The sequence below is a fragment of the Chelon labrosus genome, assembly GCF_963514085.1.
Source record: "Chelon labrosus genome assembly, chromosome: 20".
NCBI classification, from domain to species: Eukaryota; Metazoa; Chordata; class Actinopteri; order Mugiliformes; family Mugilidae; genus Chelon; species Chelon labrosus.
Window position 1 is genome coordinate 14,589,405 of NC_140353.1, and position 14,822 is coordinate 14,604,226.

The following is a 14,822-nucleotide window of genomic DNA, read 5'->3' on the forward strand; positions in this document are numbered from 1 at the left end:
GAAGCCGGTGCAGACATTCATGGTCCTCAAGGGATGAATCCTAAGGACTGGTGATCCTCTGACTTTTTCTGGAACATCACTAAAATGATCTCTCACGCAGAAACATCTCTCAGCAACTACTTGATAGATTTGCACAGAATCTGGTACAGACATTTATGGTCCTCAGAGGATGAATCCTAAAGACGCTGCGATCCAGTCACGTTCTTTTGGCAGCACCATCAAGTTCACATCGCGGATTTGAAAAAGTCTCGACCACGGACAGTTGCTGGTGGGTTTTCTTTACATTTCATAGACATGTTTATGGTCCCCTCAGGATGAATCGTAATAACTCACCAGGTCAAACTTTTTATTTGTCCCATTAGATAGATAGATAGATAGATAGATAGATAGATGGATAGATAGATAGATAGTTTCTTTATTAATCCCAAACTGGGAAATTTCTCTGTTGCAGCAGCAATGTACAGGCATTCAACCATACATAAATATAACAAAAGCTAAAATCAACAATAAAAATAAAATAAGTATACACAATATTAACAAGATTATAAGATAAGTGAATAAGTGAATATTAAAGGTGAATATTAAAAAGAAATGTTAAATTAGATTGCAATGAGGATTGCATTGCATAGATTGCATTACTTTAGTTTATGACGCTAAAAACCTTTCCATGAGCTTCGCAAAGGACTTTGTTGAGTTAACATTAGCACGGTAATCCACTGTATTGTGATGATGAACCTAAGCCTGGTAAACATTACAACCTCTTACCACAAGCGCTTTGTATTAATGAGCATGTTAGCACGCGAATATTAGCATTTGCTGCTACTGCAGTCTGCTAGCACAACTACAAACTGCTTAGTCTGTTTTCAAGCTGCACTATGAAAGTCTGAATTGTTCAGTTGTCCATTTAATGTGGAGCAACCTACTATTTAGCAGCAGAGCACATCGGTAAATGTGTTCAACTTTAATCTCTTTCATCACAGCAACAAACACAAGACTTGTGATACACCACAGTGTTAATTCAAGCATACAGGTCAGGACCTTTGACACCGAGCTGCAAACAGTATCCCAGAGATTACGTTCACCGCGTAGAGCAAGTGACAAGTGTGTCTTGTCTGTGACCCTGAAGTCACACCTAGGAACTAGAGAAGGAAACAGAAAGCCTTTCCATTATGTGGGTTGCCAGTGGGATGGATGCACCCCTCCTGCTCTAATCCTCATCACTTAAGAGCCTATAGGCAGTATCTACTTAAGGAGATATTATGCAGGAAACGTTATGCAAATTACTTTGTCTCTGTCTCAGCTGTTTTGTGTCCTTGTCTACAGTGTGCAGCGCTGATCTCTGGCTTAGGGAGGAGCATAATCTTTTAACACCTATCTGACAGTTTTCTCCATTGTCGTGAGAACTGATATATGGCGGGCACTTCAGCTGTGTTGGATTTTTAAATATAGCTGAAGGGGACTATTTGAGCAGATCTCACAGGATATCTTGAAATAAATTTGGAAAAGTCAAAAGTGAGCGTTTGAAGCACGCTGCCCGGACACGGGGGGTTCTCCTGAGCTGCACACATTGAGGGACCCTTACTAAGCAGATTACCCCTATAAATCTGTGTCAGGATACATTTCTGCATGTCTAGTCATGAAAAGAGAGGGAGAGAGCGTGAGAATGCAGACTGAAAACAACATGTTTACAGTAACAGATGCATGTGAGCCACTGTTAAAGTCATCAACACGCTGTTGACATCTGCTGCGCGTGTTAAGGTGTACGCAAACCTTGTAGCCACATTGGCGCAAAGGTTCTTGTATTTGAATATGTACAGTTTGTAGGATTTAAAAGCAGCCCCGCGGTTGATCTGCGATGATAAAAGGAGCTGTTACAGGAAAGGAATCTTTCGATGCAGAGATATTTAAAGACTGTTTCCTGTGTTTGACATTTACCTTGGATTAAGGAACAGCATTGTGACTCACAGCTGTCAGAGGTGTGGCCTGGGAGTCGAGCTGGCAGCGTGATGTGTGTCAGGAGAGGAGGTGGGGGGAGGGGGGGTGCACCAGATGTTGTCCACCTACCTTGGGGAATAAACTCTATCACTCACACCACAGGTGGTGGGAAAGGGGGGAGAGAAAGGGAGAAGAGAACGAGTAAGTGAGGAACAACGGCAAACAGGAAGCAGAGACCTTACAACACAATGCTCGCAGAGTTTCCTGCAGGCTCAGACAGATAAGGAGCAACACTTTGTTTAAAGCCGTATTTTCTCCCCCAAACGTTTCCCGCACTCTAAATCCACATCTTACAATGCTTCTACAATTCTTCTGCACTACAGCTGTGACATTGTGGAGTATGAAATGTGGATTGTTTCCAGTGAATTTGGGGAAAATAAAGCTACAACCTAAACCCAAATATCGCAGCACAATATGCCACAATGGTGGGTTCAGTCAAGGCACAACAGGGTGAGACAATGTCTAATTATTATTACAGTCTTTATATTTGGACAGTAATGACAATGTAGGCATACTTTGCAAGGTCAGGGGCCATGCACTAAAAACGATGTGCAATGATAATCTGAAAACTGTAACATAAACAAACATGATTATCGTTGCATCATTACGCATTTCTCATTCGTATGAAAACAATATGAAGTTATGCACCAAAAGTATTTTCATGCAAAAACACAGTTCCCAAAAATGCCAGTAACACTGTGCTAATGGCTAATGAGGACCGTTTTAAGAGTTTGTACAGTTTCCGCACTAAGGCGAAACCAAGTGTTTGAGATGGAGGAACTGTCAGTATAGTATTATATTGTTGGTGTTTATACATGAACCCAGTCACCCTGAGATGAAACATGGCACGCGATGCCTCTGCAGAAAACTGCAGCGGACGTCAGTCTGACAATGCCCCACTCCCCAAACCCTGCCGTGCCCTTTGCTGTATCACTGCCATTAATTGACCCAATGTGGCCTAATACAGTCCTGCAATAAAACTAATGACACTTGACAAAAGCAATTATTTGTGAACATAAAAAAAACAAATGTGCAATTTGACCAACGGTAAAAACGAAACACCAAACTGGAAAAAGAAAGGTCTCAAGAGAAACCACCGAGTGGACACACAGGTGCTGGAGCAACACCCCCCTCTGGTGAGCCATGGCAGTATTACAACACATTATTGCTTTAAATAAAAGCACTTCTGAACAACGATTATTTTCAAAATTATTTTAGACATATACGTATTTTATTAATTTTACAGTAATGTTGGGCTCTGTATTGCAGCGTATTATATTTAATTATATATCACAGGTGACGTGGTTATATATTAAATTTTACGACATTGTGCAGCGTTTTAAAGAAAACTGCCGTTTTTTTTGCACTTTCTTTTCGGACACCCATGTTAGAGAGTTAATTCTGACTTTATGCATTTTCAAACAAGCTCCTGTCGTGGCAGATAAATATATTCCTCCGTGCTACTGTACGTTATTAAGGTCAAATCAACTGACCCTTGTGGGTGACATCAGTCCTGTAGGGAGTGGCTATGTAAATCGGCATCAAACGGAAACAGTAGAAGTGTCGAGAGGAGAAGCCTCTTCTGATTGGGCGCCTTTGTTCTTTCAAAAAAACTAGGTGGCCTTCTGCCTTTATTGGCACCAACAATCCCCCAGGGGAGAAGACATCTTTTACAGTAATGCTGCTCTGCAGTGCTGCATGGACCTTCACACTGCTGGGATAATGGAGTAGCAAGATAAGAAAAAAATGGCCTGTCAGAGACATGATAAAGCACACAGGCTGAGAGAAGAAGTGAGCTGTATGCTGGTTGGTGATGGAGCAGTGGGAAAAACCAGCATGATTATCAGTTACATCTTCAATGGATACAACAATGAGTACATCCAGACAGCGTTTGATGTTTTCACTGGTAAGTGGTGGTTTTCATTTTTCAAATTTTTTTTTCATCTTAGCTGTTTGACTCAGAAATAATTATAATTTCTGCATAAATTCCAGGTTTGGTTCATGTGAATGGATTTCCAACTCGTATCAAGCTGATAGACACTGCCGGACAGGTAAATATCACACACCACTTCATGACTTTTAAACACTAGTGAATTCTTTGCTCTTCATCTCTCACCATTTGATTTGCCAGGAGGAATTTGGTCATCTTCGCTCTCTGTGCTATGCCCATGTGGACGTCTTCATCCTCTGCTTCAGCCTCGTCAACCCCGTCTCCTTCGACAACATCACCTCTAAATGGATCCCACAGATCCGTGCCGGCAACCCGACCTCTCCCATCATTCTGGTTGGTACTCAGTCAGACCTGTGCCACAGTGCGGACGTCCTTATTCATCTGGACCAGCGGCGCACCAAACCAGTGCGCTTCGTCCAAGCCAGAAGGCTGGCAAATAGGATCAGAGCTCAGGACTATGTGGAGTGTTCAGCCCTGACGCAACACAACCTCAAACATGTGTTTGACTGCGCTGTATTTGCAGCCATTAAGCACAAGCACGGTGGCAGTAAATCCAAAAAGGTCAGTCTGCTCAAACGGCTGAAATCTTTTTGTGAATGTGAGTGGAGAAAAATCTTCAGATTCATCTAACCTGAAATCCAAAGAGCAATGTAAATATTCTCAGCGTGGTTGACTCTGTTTGGACTATATACTGTATATCCAAACTTACACAATTTTACCAAAGGATCTCTCTGCAGAATGTATTGTGCACTAAAAGAACTGGACTCAGTACCTGGATTGACATTATCTTTAAGGCTTTGAGGTCAGATTTCAATGCTCTGCTCTTACCTTTACTGTACTTTATTTCACATTTTGTTTATTCCTGTTGCTGTTCATATTTGTGTGTGTGTGTGTGTGTGTGTGTGTGTGTTTTGTAAGTTTTGTAATAAATGCACTACCGTGTAAAGCACGTTTAATTTCCAGTTGTTGTCTTTTGCCTTAATTCTCAACTCTTTTGAAAGTCTTTTTTGAAAGTTACTGTCAGCAGAGAAAATGGAGGGAAAAACACAAAGTGCTATTTGGGACAAATGGTCACCTGCTGGCTCTTTGAAGTGCTACTTTACAAAACAAAAGACATTTAAATCCATCCTCTGTTTGAAAGCTAATGACAAGAAAAGTTTCCAACAATTGCTTTTAAACCACATATTTTACCTATAGTAAAGTGGTAATCAAAGATAGATTTTAATTACGTTGATACTTTTTTGAATAGTTGCACTAATACAGTTAGAGACACTAAATCATCATTATAATTATACTGTAATAAATTGCTTTATCAGAGTTAGGGATAGGTTTGTTTGTTTTCCGGAAAAGAGTATTAAAAAACACAGTTAATAAATGAAATGAAATCTTGCAAAATTAAATTAAATTAAATTTAATTTAATTTAATTTAATTTAACCCTGGTTTGTACAATAAGCACATCATTATATTATATTATATTATATTATATTATATTATATTATATTATATTATATGTTTAACATGTAATATGTGGGGAGCATAGTTTATAGTTGTGACCGGAACAAAATACAGTCAGTCATGCAGAACTTCATTTCCCGGCATGCAACCGCTCTTTACCCTCCCCTGACCCTGTGACTCAAAATAATCTGATCAGCTGATCTGACCTGGCAACAAAATAACGTAGCTAGAGAAATCTGCCAGGGAGGGGGCTGAAGAACAAAACAATGACACGGCTCGGAAGGATTCAAATACAGTAACACTTTTAAAGACTTTTAAAGCGGAATCGCGCGGATTTCCCTCCCGGTTTAAAGTGAAAAGAAAAATAGAATCCGCGGATACCCGAGCTTTTGACATCGACTGGCTGTTGTTTGTGTTGTTATGTTGTTACAGCTCAGTTGACAGACCGGAGGCTAGCGGCTTGTTTGGACGGCTATGAACTGTTAGGGTTTGCTGGCTCGCTAATTACATCTTTCCTTTGGGAAAAACTTGAAACTGTCCGTCGAAACCAGCTAGCCGTGAGCTAAGTATTTCTGTTTGGATGTCATCTGCCGAATTTACCAGTTAGCTCTTGAGGGTCAGTTTGCTAGCTAGCCTGTTGTTAGCATCAACATTTGCACATTCATTATTTTCAGGGAGAGTTCATTGTCTCGGCTGGTACTGGCTAACAACACACATTTCTGTATCATTTTGCCTGTTTTATTACTAATTTTAGATAGATTTTACGTGCTGCTGCAGCTAAATGCTAACTTTAATGCATGAACAAGCTAAGTGTTAAAAAGATAGACATAACTCAAGGAGACGGCTGTTTCCACTTTGTTGCCTCACTGTTAGCTACACTAAAGGACTTTATCTAAGTTTGAATTTTCACTTATTTAATAAATTGTATCACTGTTGGGACTTTACAGGCAGTGACTCGCTAGCCTTGTTACCATGCAGCTCTTTTAAGTTTGTTTCATTGAAGTTTGGTATATTTCAGGTTTCACTATCACTACAAGTTGTGCACATTTCACCAGTTGCTATTGGAAATAGTTGGTGCTGTTGACAAAGCTGTTCCAATAAGCGCTGATCTGTATTCAAGTGGTCAGAAACGATGAGTGGGCATGGCTCATCTTCAGAAAAGGGAGTCAATACTAGTCTAATATGTCAAGAGAGTTATTCCTGTGGTGGCTCTGAAGAGGCTGCGTATGAGTGTGATGAGTGCCGAAGCCTGCAGTGTGTCCGCTGTGAGATCGAGCTCCACAGTCAGGAGCGCCTGAAGAACCACGAGCGGGTCCAGATAGGCCCCGGCCATGTCCCTTACTGTGACAACTGTAAAGGAGGTAACGGGGATAGTGGCAAACGCTATAGGTCCGTGGTCCGCTGTCAGAACTGCAAAGTTAACTTATGCCAAGACTGTCAGAAACGCACCCACAGTGGAGGCAGCAAGAAGAAACACCAGCTTACACCTTACCCTCCGCCCCCCAAACCCGCAGAGGTCAACTCCGTCCAGACGTCCGTCCAGCCTGCTGTTCAAATAGCAGATGAGACCAAATCTCAGAGAGCAAAACTTCTGGAGAAGGTGTCCAGTTTTCTCCTGGTTGATGAGAATGAGGAAATGCAGGTGAGTTGTGCGAGTCACACTTAATTGATGTTTCTTTGTGTACAAGTGACTAATTTTTACTCATAAATTCTCCATTGTCCGTCCTAAGTTAAAAGATGAAGCTTCATTCATGAAGAGCCTCACCTGCAACCCCGACCAGCTGCTGAAGGTGGTGTCCATCTTCGGTAACACAGGAGAGGGCAAATCTCACACCCTCAACCACACCTTCTTCACGGGCAGAGAAGTGTTCAAGACGTCTCCCACGCAAGAGTCGTGCACAGTGGGCGTGTGGGCGGCTTTCGACCCCACCCGCAAGGTGGTGGTCATCGACACGGAGGGGCTGCTGGGGAACAGTTCCAAACAGGGCCAGAGGACCCGTCTCTTGCTCAAGGTGCTCGCCATCTCCGACCTCATCATTTACCGCACCCACGCTGACCGTCTCCATGACGACCTCTTCAAGTTCCTCGGCGACGCCTCGGATGCCTATCTGAAGCACTTCACCAAGGAGCTCAAGGCGACGACGGCCCGCTGTGGCCTGGACGTCCCACTGTCCACCTTGGGTCCTGCAGTGATCATCTTCCATGAAACCGTTCACACTAAGTTGCTGGGTTCAGGTAAAACATCTCCACCTTTTAAATGGTGCAGCATAATCTGTCACACATTTATTATCATTATCATCTTGAACTTCACCCTGTTACTTTGAATATAAAACATGTCTGAATCGTTGTAAAAGACAGGATGCGTGCTCTTCTTTAAGCTAAGGGTTTTAACACTGCATATAATTACAGGTTTAGTAAGTATTAGCCTACGGTGTTTCTCTCACTCTGTCATCTCCGTCACTGGAGGTAGCTATCGGCATTCCATCTTTTTGAGAAATGCAGAAACACTACTTTTCGGACTACAAAGAAAACTGTGCCGGTGAGGTCAAAGGTCCCACACACACACAGGCGTAGGTAGTCACACCAGTTTTTTCACATTTCCATTCAGTTTTCACAGCGACTGCTTCACGTTACAGCTTACCATTTTCAGTGCATTTGAACACACAATGATGTGGATGTGTTTTACATTACATTACTTCTGAAGAGCTACTGCTTTTTGGTTGTTTGTGCAGCAGTATGAAGATTAACCTGCAGCGGCTTGCAGTTTGTTAGATAAGTCCTCGCATCTCTTAAGATTTACATAATAGCTCAATAGTATAGATACAGATTACCTTTAGAAGTCTGAAAATATCTGAAATACATTTGTGATGTTTTTTGTTATGGTGCGTTACCTCGCTGACGTAAGTAGCAAGTCTTGAGAAGTCGTTTTTCACACTTAATGTAAAGATAAGGGAATAATCAGTTCTTTGGGCGAAAACATATTCAAAGTACATCAGTTATGGAGTGTACAGTACACATAATCTGTAGTGCAAAAACACCATGGATTAGTGGCCTCAAAGACAACTTGATATCCCACACATTGCATTTTGCGCACGCCAAAGCATAATGCTAATGTTTTATCCGGAGTATATTGTGATTACAACCAATGGTGACCCCTCTATCGTTGTCCTGTTGTAGATAAGTCTTCAGAGTCAGTGGATCGGCTGCTGTTGGAGCGCTTCAGGAAGCTCTCCCGTTTCCCAGAGGCCTTCAGCTCAGTCCAGTACTGGGGCACGCAGACTCTCAGTCCCCCCACCGACTTCCGTGGCTTGCAGAATAAGCTGGAGCTGCTCCTTGACAACAACGCCACCCGCTCCCCACGCACCCCTTTGGTCATCTTTAAAGCCCTGCAGGTAAGGTGGCATGCTACACGCTCAGAGACTACACTGAACTGAACCAATCACACTGAACACCGTTTTCGCTAATTCATCATTAAGGATTATTGTGTCTGAATCTGTATAGCTGCTGTTTTAATTGTATAAGTTTTATGTAAATGTCTGCCGATCCTTGATTGCCCCGCAGGCACTGAGTGAGCGCTTCAACGGTGAAATTGCAGGGGAGCTGGTTGCGCACAGCTGCTTCTTTCCTGATGAGTACTTCACCTGCTCCAGCCTGTGCCTCAGTTGTGGGTCAGTGCCTCTTGTATTTTTTTGATTTTTTCCTTTAGTCTATTACAGTTGTTATTGTTTAACGTTCTGACTCATTTTATTTACGGCAGATCTGGCTGCAAGAACAGCATGAACCACTTAGGAGAGGGAGTGTGTCATGAGGCGAAGCATCGCTGTCGGTATTCTGCTCAGTATGATAATCGCATCTATACCTGTAAGGTAAGCATGGATCAACCTTATCTCTCGCTTTTCTCTTTTTAACTGTGACATTCCATTGCCAGTGCTCCTAAAATTTAAATCATGTGTTGTATCGCCTCATCAGGCTTGCTATGAAGGGGGCAAGGAAGTGGTCGTCGTCCCCAAGACCTCGGCTTCCTCAGACTCTCCTTGGCTGGGCCTCGCCAAATACGCCTGGTCTGGGTGAGTAGCAGGGGAATGTAACTAGGGTTGGGTTAGGCTTATGTTACCTTTGCACACCCTAATTTTAGCAGTGCTGGCCCAGACTGTGACTTGTGTTCTACTTCATGTATGTTCAGGTATGTTATTGAATGTCCCAACTGCGGAGTGATCTATCGGAGCCGTCAATACTGGTATGGGAACCAGGACCCTGTGGATACAGTTGTCCGCACTGAGATCCAACATGTTTGGCCAGGGGTAAGGGACACAGTTTATTTTCCTTATGTGATATTTCCTTCAAGTGGAGTTGTAAATACACACTTATTCACTTATTTCGTTAAAACCTGCATGTTGTTTTGCAGTCGGATGGCTTTTTAAAGGACAATAGCAATGCTGCACAGCGGCTTCTGGATGGAGTCAACCTAGTGGCCCAGTCTGTGTCAGAGATCAGTGTCAAACCTGCCAAGGCCGTCACCTCTTGGCTGACAGATCAGATCGCACCAGCCTACTGGAAACCCAACTCCCTCATCTTGGTGAGTGTCACACACAGCCCCACCCTCTGCCACCCGCTGCCAGCAGCCAAGTCAACACTTTCATGTCCTGGGGGGATGTTTACTGTCCGTACCTATTACACAACCTACTGTATCTTTGCAGGTCACAAGATAAAACTTGCCCCCTCTCGGCTTTAGCGCTTGGTCAATAACAGCATCTGTTGTTATTGTTTTTCCTCCCATATAAGGTGTGCCATAAGTGTCATGCAGTCTTCCAGGATAACGACACTAAGCACCACTGCCGTGCCTGTGGAGAGGGATTCTGTGATGGCTGCTCTTCCAGAGCCGTGCCTGTCCCTGAGAGAGGCTGGGGTCTCGCCCCCGTCAGAGTCTGTGACGTCTGCTTTGAGCAGAGAGCTTCGTATGCAGGTGCACACCTTCTCAATAACATCACATGTCCTCTGTTTTTCCTCTAATGCTGCCATTAACATTTGTGTGAGCATGGCATCAGTAAGGCTTTTTTTTTTTGTCTTTGTGTAGAAGTACTTGAGGCAGAGCTCGAGGAGGAAGAAGGCGGAACTCTTGCCAGGAAGGTTGGAGAAGCAGTCAGCAGCACCATAGGAGTCGTGGTCACTGCTATTGACATCCCACTCGGTGGGTATTGCCTAAAACAAAACCTAAAGAGGACTGTTATGTAACGGAAATAAATGACCCAGTAAATGTGAGTGCATGGGCACAATGCCCTCTTGTGGAAGAGGCATATCATGCTTGTTTACAGTGAGGAAGTCCTTTTTCTCAAAGATGCAGGAGTGTAGCCAGAAAAGCTTCCCTTATAAGGAATGTGGGATGCCCTAATGGCCTAGTTGTAACACAGCTCGTTCTGTTACCAAAGGCCCTCTATTAACTAACTGCAAATCAAGCGTATCAAGGAAACACTTGAGCTATCAAATGAAATCAGTTCAGTTATGCCAGTTTATGCAGAATTTTATTTTGTCTTTAACTTATTACGGATATTATAACAGCTAAAAAATGAAATCCACCTACACACACTGGCCACAGAAACTAAAACTGCCTTGGACATTCTCATGTAAAAATGCTCTGCTGTCAGTGATCTGTTGGCCAGTCCTGAAGGCCTTGAATCGACCAGTTACTCGTTTTGTTCATTTTAAGAGACTTCCTGCTCACCTTCGCCGTATGTATTTGTTTAAGAGTCAATGATACTGATGTTTGGAGGTTGTTAACATGGAATGCATGTGTTAAAATTCCTCAGCGATCGTTCAGTCCTCTGGATCAGTCACTTCCTCGAGTTCCGTAGTTTATGAGAGGAACAGCCAAAATGACACGTTTCTGACAAGAAGCCTGGCTCTGCTGTCTAGAGGGAGATCGTAATGTTGAAATGTTAGTCACTCAAATAAATGCCACAAATATAGCCTGGCTTCTTTATCGCAGTTGGAAAATTTGAAATAGTTAACCGTCCAAAGCGTATGTTGATTATTTATGTATGTACATTAGGCCTCCACAAAAGCCTGCTGCTGCTGCTGCTGCTGTGTAGTTAAATATGTTTTGGATAATTTGATAACCTGCTGAAAAGGTCTCCATATCTATAACCACCCCCAAAAATACCACAGAGCGAGGTCTACTCCAATCACAACAAAATTAACCCACTTACTTCTCGATCCAAATCTTGTTTCCACGTTTCCATGGTAACCCCCAACCAAGCCAGCCAAGGACTTCATTTTACTTGCAGTCACGGCGCGCTTCAGACAGCAGCGGGGAAATATAATCTTGAGTGAAGCTCGAGTGAATACAAATAAATTTAGACATTGCAACCTTTAATCGAGAGGGATGGGAGGAATAAAAGAAGAGGCTCGTTGTGTGGGTATGTACTTTGCATCTAAATTTAAGGAATAATTGGGAAATAAACATTTTATGGGCCGTCATGTGCTAGATTGCCTTGGGAGCAGAGGCCATCAGCTAGCGGAGAAACTAAAGGAAGATTTTGCTTCTGGCCAAGACCAAGTCTGGAATGTAACCACCGTAAAATAAAAAGTTGTCAGTGTTCCTCTCAGGTTTTTGTATGAATTAATCAAAGGTAAAACATGCTAGTTAGTGGCTGTCAGAGGTTCTAGTCAGTGATATTTTTTACCCTCTGGCAGATCCAGGCTTCTTGTTTCCACCTGTTGTCAGTCATTTTGCTGAGCTAATCTTGCTGGCTGTATAGTCCAGCCACTCCTGACTGTAGTGTCATATTAACCTTACAGTGTGCCATGCACCGTGTCGACATTTGTATTGATATTCCATCTTCCCTTTAGGCCTGGTGAAAGACGCAGCTCGTCCTGCCTACTGGGTGCCTGATCAGGACATCCTGTCCTGCCACAACTGCCAACGTGAGTTCACTGCCAAGCTGTCCAAGCACCACTGCCGCGCCTGCGGCCAAGGGGTGTGCGACGATTGCTCCCCGGAGCGCCGAGCGGTTCCGTCGCGCGGCTGGGATCACCCAGTGCGCGTGTGCAACAGCTGCAACCAGAAACCTGGAGAACTTTAACGGGGCCGGCTTTCCTTCCTCAGACCACCAGAAAGAACCGCTCACTCAGCTCGCAGTCTCTCACTGCTAAAGTATACCTCCGTTAACTCTAATGGTTCTGTCTGTAATCTGTGGAAAGGAATTTCTTTAGGAGTATATAGGACATTTAGCAGATTTGGGATTTCAGAGTTCCTGTGGCCTTTGTAGAGCAACCAGAACATGTGAGTTACTTGACTGAGTGTGAAACCTGCGTTTCCGCTCTGTTTATTCACAGAGTGAATATTTTGATTCTTATTGACACAAATCCCTAATTTTACGTTAAGTACGGCTGTTGAGCTATTTTTCTACTATCAAAAAATCTAAAAAATGTATCATTTAAAGAGTAATAGTTAGCTGAGAGTGCTGGAGTGTTGGTGTGATTAGTTTCCAGCGCTACTTATTATTGTTTCTCTGACGTCGTACGTGTAATGGCAAAGAGATACTTTATATCCCTGCAGGTATAACTGCGGGCTCCATTGCATGCATGTATTGCAACATTTTAGTTTTTGCACTAAGCCTTTTTCAGCTGTTATAGGCTGTTGCTTACCATGGCCAAAAGCCAGATATCCATGTGATGAAGTCCCATACTGAGTTAAAATCTACTGCAGTGGGTCTGGATGGTGGATATCTGGTGTGCCAAAAATCATTCAGGTCACTGTGTCCGTGCTGGTATAATGTTTATATTTTATCATGTGCTTTGTGGTTGTATGAAAACATAGAACTATGTTAGAGGAGTGTACATCTGAAATGTTCAAAAATTATTTATGTATTGACGAAGACAAAAAAAAAAAAAATCCTATTAGCACTCTGGCATGCATGACAGTGTGAGAGATCCATGGCCTTTTATTTGTTCAGAGGTCGACCTCTGAATGAACCTCACTCTCTCTTTTACCAAGCGGCATTTTATTGTATTCATGTGACGAAACTTATTTCATATGTTGTTTTCTCGACACCTTGATTTTAATTGTTGTCTAGATATTTACTGCCTGCTCGAGTGTATGAAAATGTTACTCAGAACTCAAAAACAGAACAAGCTGGACGAGATGTCTGTTCAACTCATCACGGCTTTTTTTTTTTTCCGTTACTTTACATCCGTTATTGAAAGCTGTTGTACATTTAATTTTGTTTGACATTAGTTACTGTATGTACGTATATTTAAGTACTTTGTAGTGACAGTACCTGAACTGCCCTTTCCCTCCATCATGTTTATGTTTTTGTCTTTCATACGTGGCAGTGCTAAACCACATTTAGTGACTGAGAAGCTTTAATCATTGCTAGTTTTGTGTTACGAGACCATTACATGTGGATATCATACAAAGCACAAGGTGATGCCTTTTAGACATATGCTTGTACTTGTTTAAAAGAAAAAAAACAAACAAAAAAAAAACACGAGGAAAAAAAAAGGTTGTCGATTGTAAGCTTTGTAGATAAAGTTGATTCTCCTTTTTGCTCCTAACGTGGAACTTTTTGGTTCTGATGTCTGACGAGAGGATGTTGTGTCTGCCTTGTCTCAAAATAGATTTATCCGTCTGAATGTTTCATCACACACACACACACGCCCTCCTTTGAGATGCTAATATTGCACAAGATAGAATAGGAAATGCATCATGTCCGATCACTTGTACTGGAGTTCATTCCCATGCATATTTGTGCATTCTTCTATTACTTCAAATAACCTTTGTAGTGTTTGAGACGTACATTTTGTCCGTTTTATAATTATTTTTTTTCATTCAGTTTGGGTGCTACAATCAACACTCCTCACCCACAGGCTACAGATCAAACACAAATGACTGATATACTTCAAACTGTCAGAAACATATTTGTGAGTGCTTGCTAAACTGGTGGAAGATTTGCATAAGATTAAAGTTGTATCAGCTCTCGTCTGTCAAAGCATAATCCACGACTGCCTCCACGTCTTTGGTGTGTGTGTGTTTTAAATCTCCCCGTGTCAAACCTCTTACTGTATGTGGGAGGAATAGCTCCTGTGCACGCCTTTGTGTTCATTAGCTTTGCTTCCATACCTCTCCACTACACTACAGCTTCAGACAAAGCGAGGGGAAATAATATTTGCTTGGTGCTTATTCATGACGACAAATGATTTATAATTATTTTAATAAAGAAGTAAACACCGGCTTCCATGTTCATATTCTCTGCCATTTGCACTGCATGTTGAAAGTGTGAGAACATCAATATTTAGCAGTGCTACAGTAGGGGTCTCTTTAAAAAAAAAAAAAAAAAAAAAATGTGCTGTAATTCTGTTGTGTACAATATAAATACAAGGGAAAACCCTTTAAAATAATTTTGACAGTTTACCACAGTAGGC

The 14,822-nt window shown here is 42.4% G+C and overlaps 2 protein-coding genes across 2 annotated transcripts; both read left to right on the forward strand.

The window, feature by feature from the left end:
* Window positions 1–3,471: 3,471 nt before the first annotated feature.
* On the forward strand, window positions 3,472–4,878 carry LOC311505305 (rho-related GTP-binding protein RhoV-like). The gene is made up of 3 exons (XM_084568786.1): window positions 3,472–3,901; window positions 3,988–4,046; window positions 4,127–4,878. The coding sequence occupies exons 1-3, from the start codon at window positions 3,742–3,744 to the stop codon at window positions 4,574–4,576; spliced, it is 669 nt and encodes a 222-aa protein (XP_084424912.1). The 5' UTR covers window positions 3,472–3,741; the 3' UTR covers window positions 4,577–4,878.
* Window positions 4,879–5,500: 622 nt separating this feature from the next.
* LOC311505386 (zinc finger FYVE domain-containing protein 1-like) lies at window positions 5,501–14,666 on the forward strand. The gene is made up of 11 exons (XM_084568934.1): window positions 5,501–7,044; window positions 7,133–7,637; window positions 8,580–8,794; window positions 8,964–9,070; window positions 9,160–9,268; window positions 9,372–9,469; window positions 9,586–9,703; window positions 9,808–9,978; window positions 10,185–10,365; window positions 10,477–10,590; window positions 12,249–14,666. The coding sequence occupies exons 1-11, from the start codon at window positions 6,535–6,537 to the stop codon at window positions 12,479–12,481; spliced, it is 2,361 nt and encodes a 786-aa protein (XP_084425060.1). The 5' UTR covers window positions 5,501–6,534; the 3' UTR covers window positions 12,482–14,666.
* The last annotated feature ends 156 nt before the right edge of the window (window positions 14,667–14,822 follow it).

What these genes read in the sequence shown, in the direction of transcription:
- LOC311505305 (XM_084568786.1), top strand. Translation starts at nt 3,742, where the DNA reads ATGGCCTGTCAGAGACATGATAAAGCACACAGGCTGAGAGAAGAAGTG. An exon ending in AGCGTTTGATGTTTTCACTG is followed by an intron (nt 3,902 to 3,987) that starts GTAAGTGGTGGT and finishes CATAAATTCCAG; the next exon opens with GTTTGGTTCATGTGAATGGA. An exon ending in TGATAGACACTGCCGGACAG is followed by an intron (nt 4,047 to 4,126) that starts GTAAATATCACA and finishes TTGATTTGCCAG; the next exon opens with GAGGAATTTGGTCATCTTCG.
- LOC311505386 (XM_084568934.1), top strand. Translation starts at nt 6,535, where the DNA reads ATGAGTGGGCATGGCTCATCTTCAGAAAAGGGAGTCAATACTAGTCTA. An exon ending in ATGAGAATGAGGAAATGCAG is followed by an intron (nt 7,045 to 7,132) that starts GTGAGTTGTGCG and finishes GTCCGTCCTAAG; the next exon opens with TTAAAAGATGAAGCTTCATT. An exon ending in AACCCAACTCCCTCATCTTG is followed by an intron (nt 9,979 to 10,184) that starts GTGAGTGTCACA and finishes CTCCCATATAAG; the next exon opens with GTGTGCCATAAGTGTCATGC.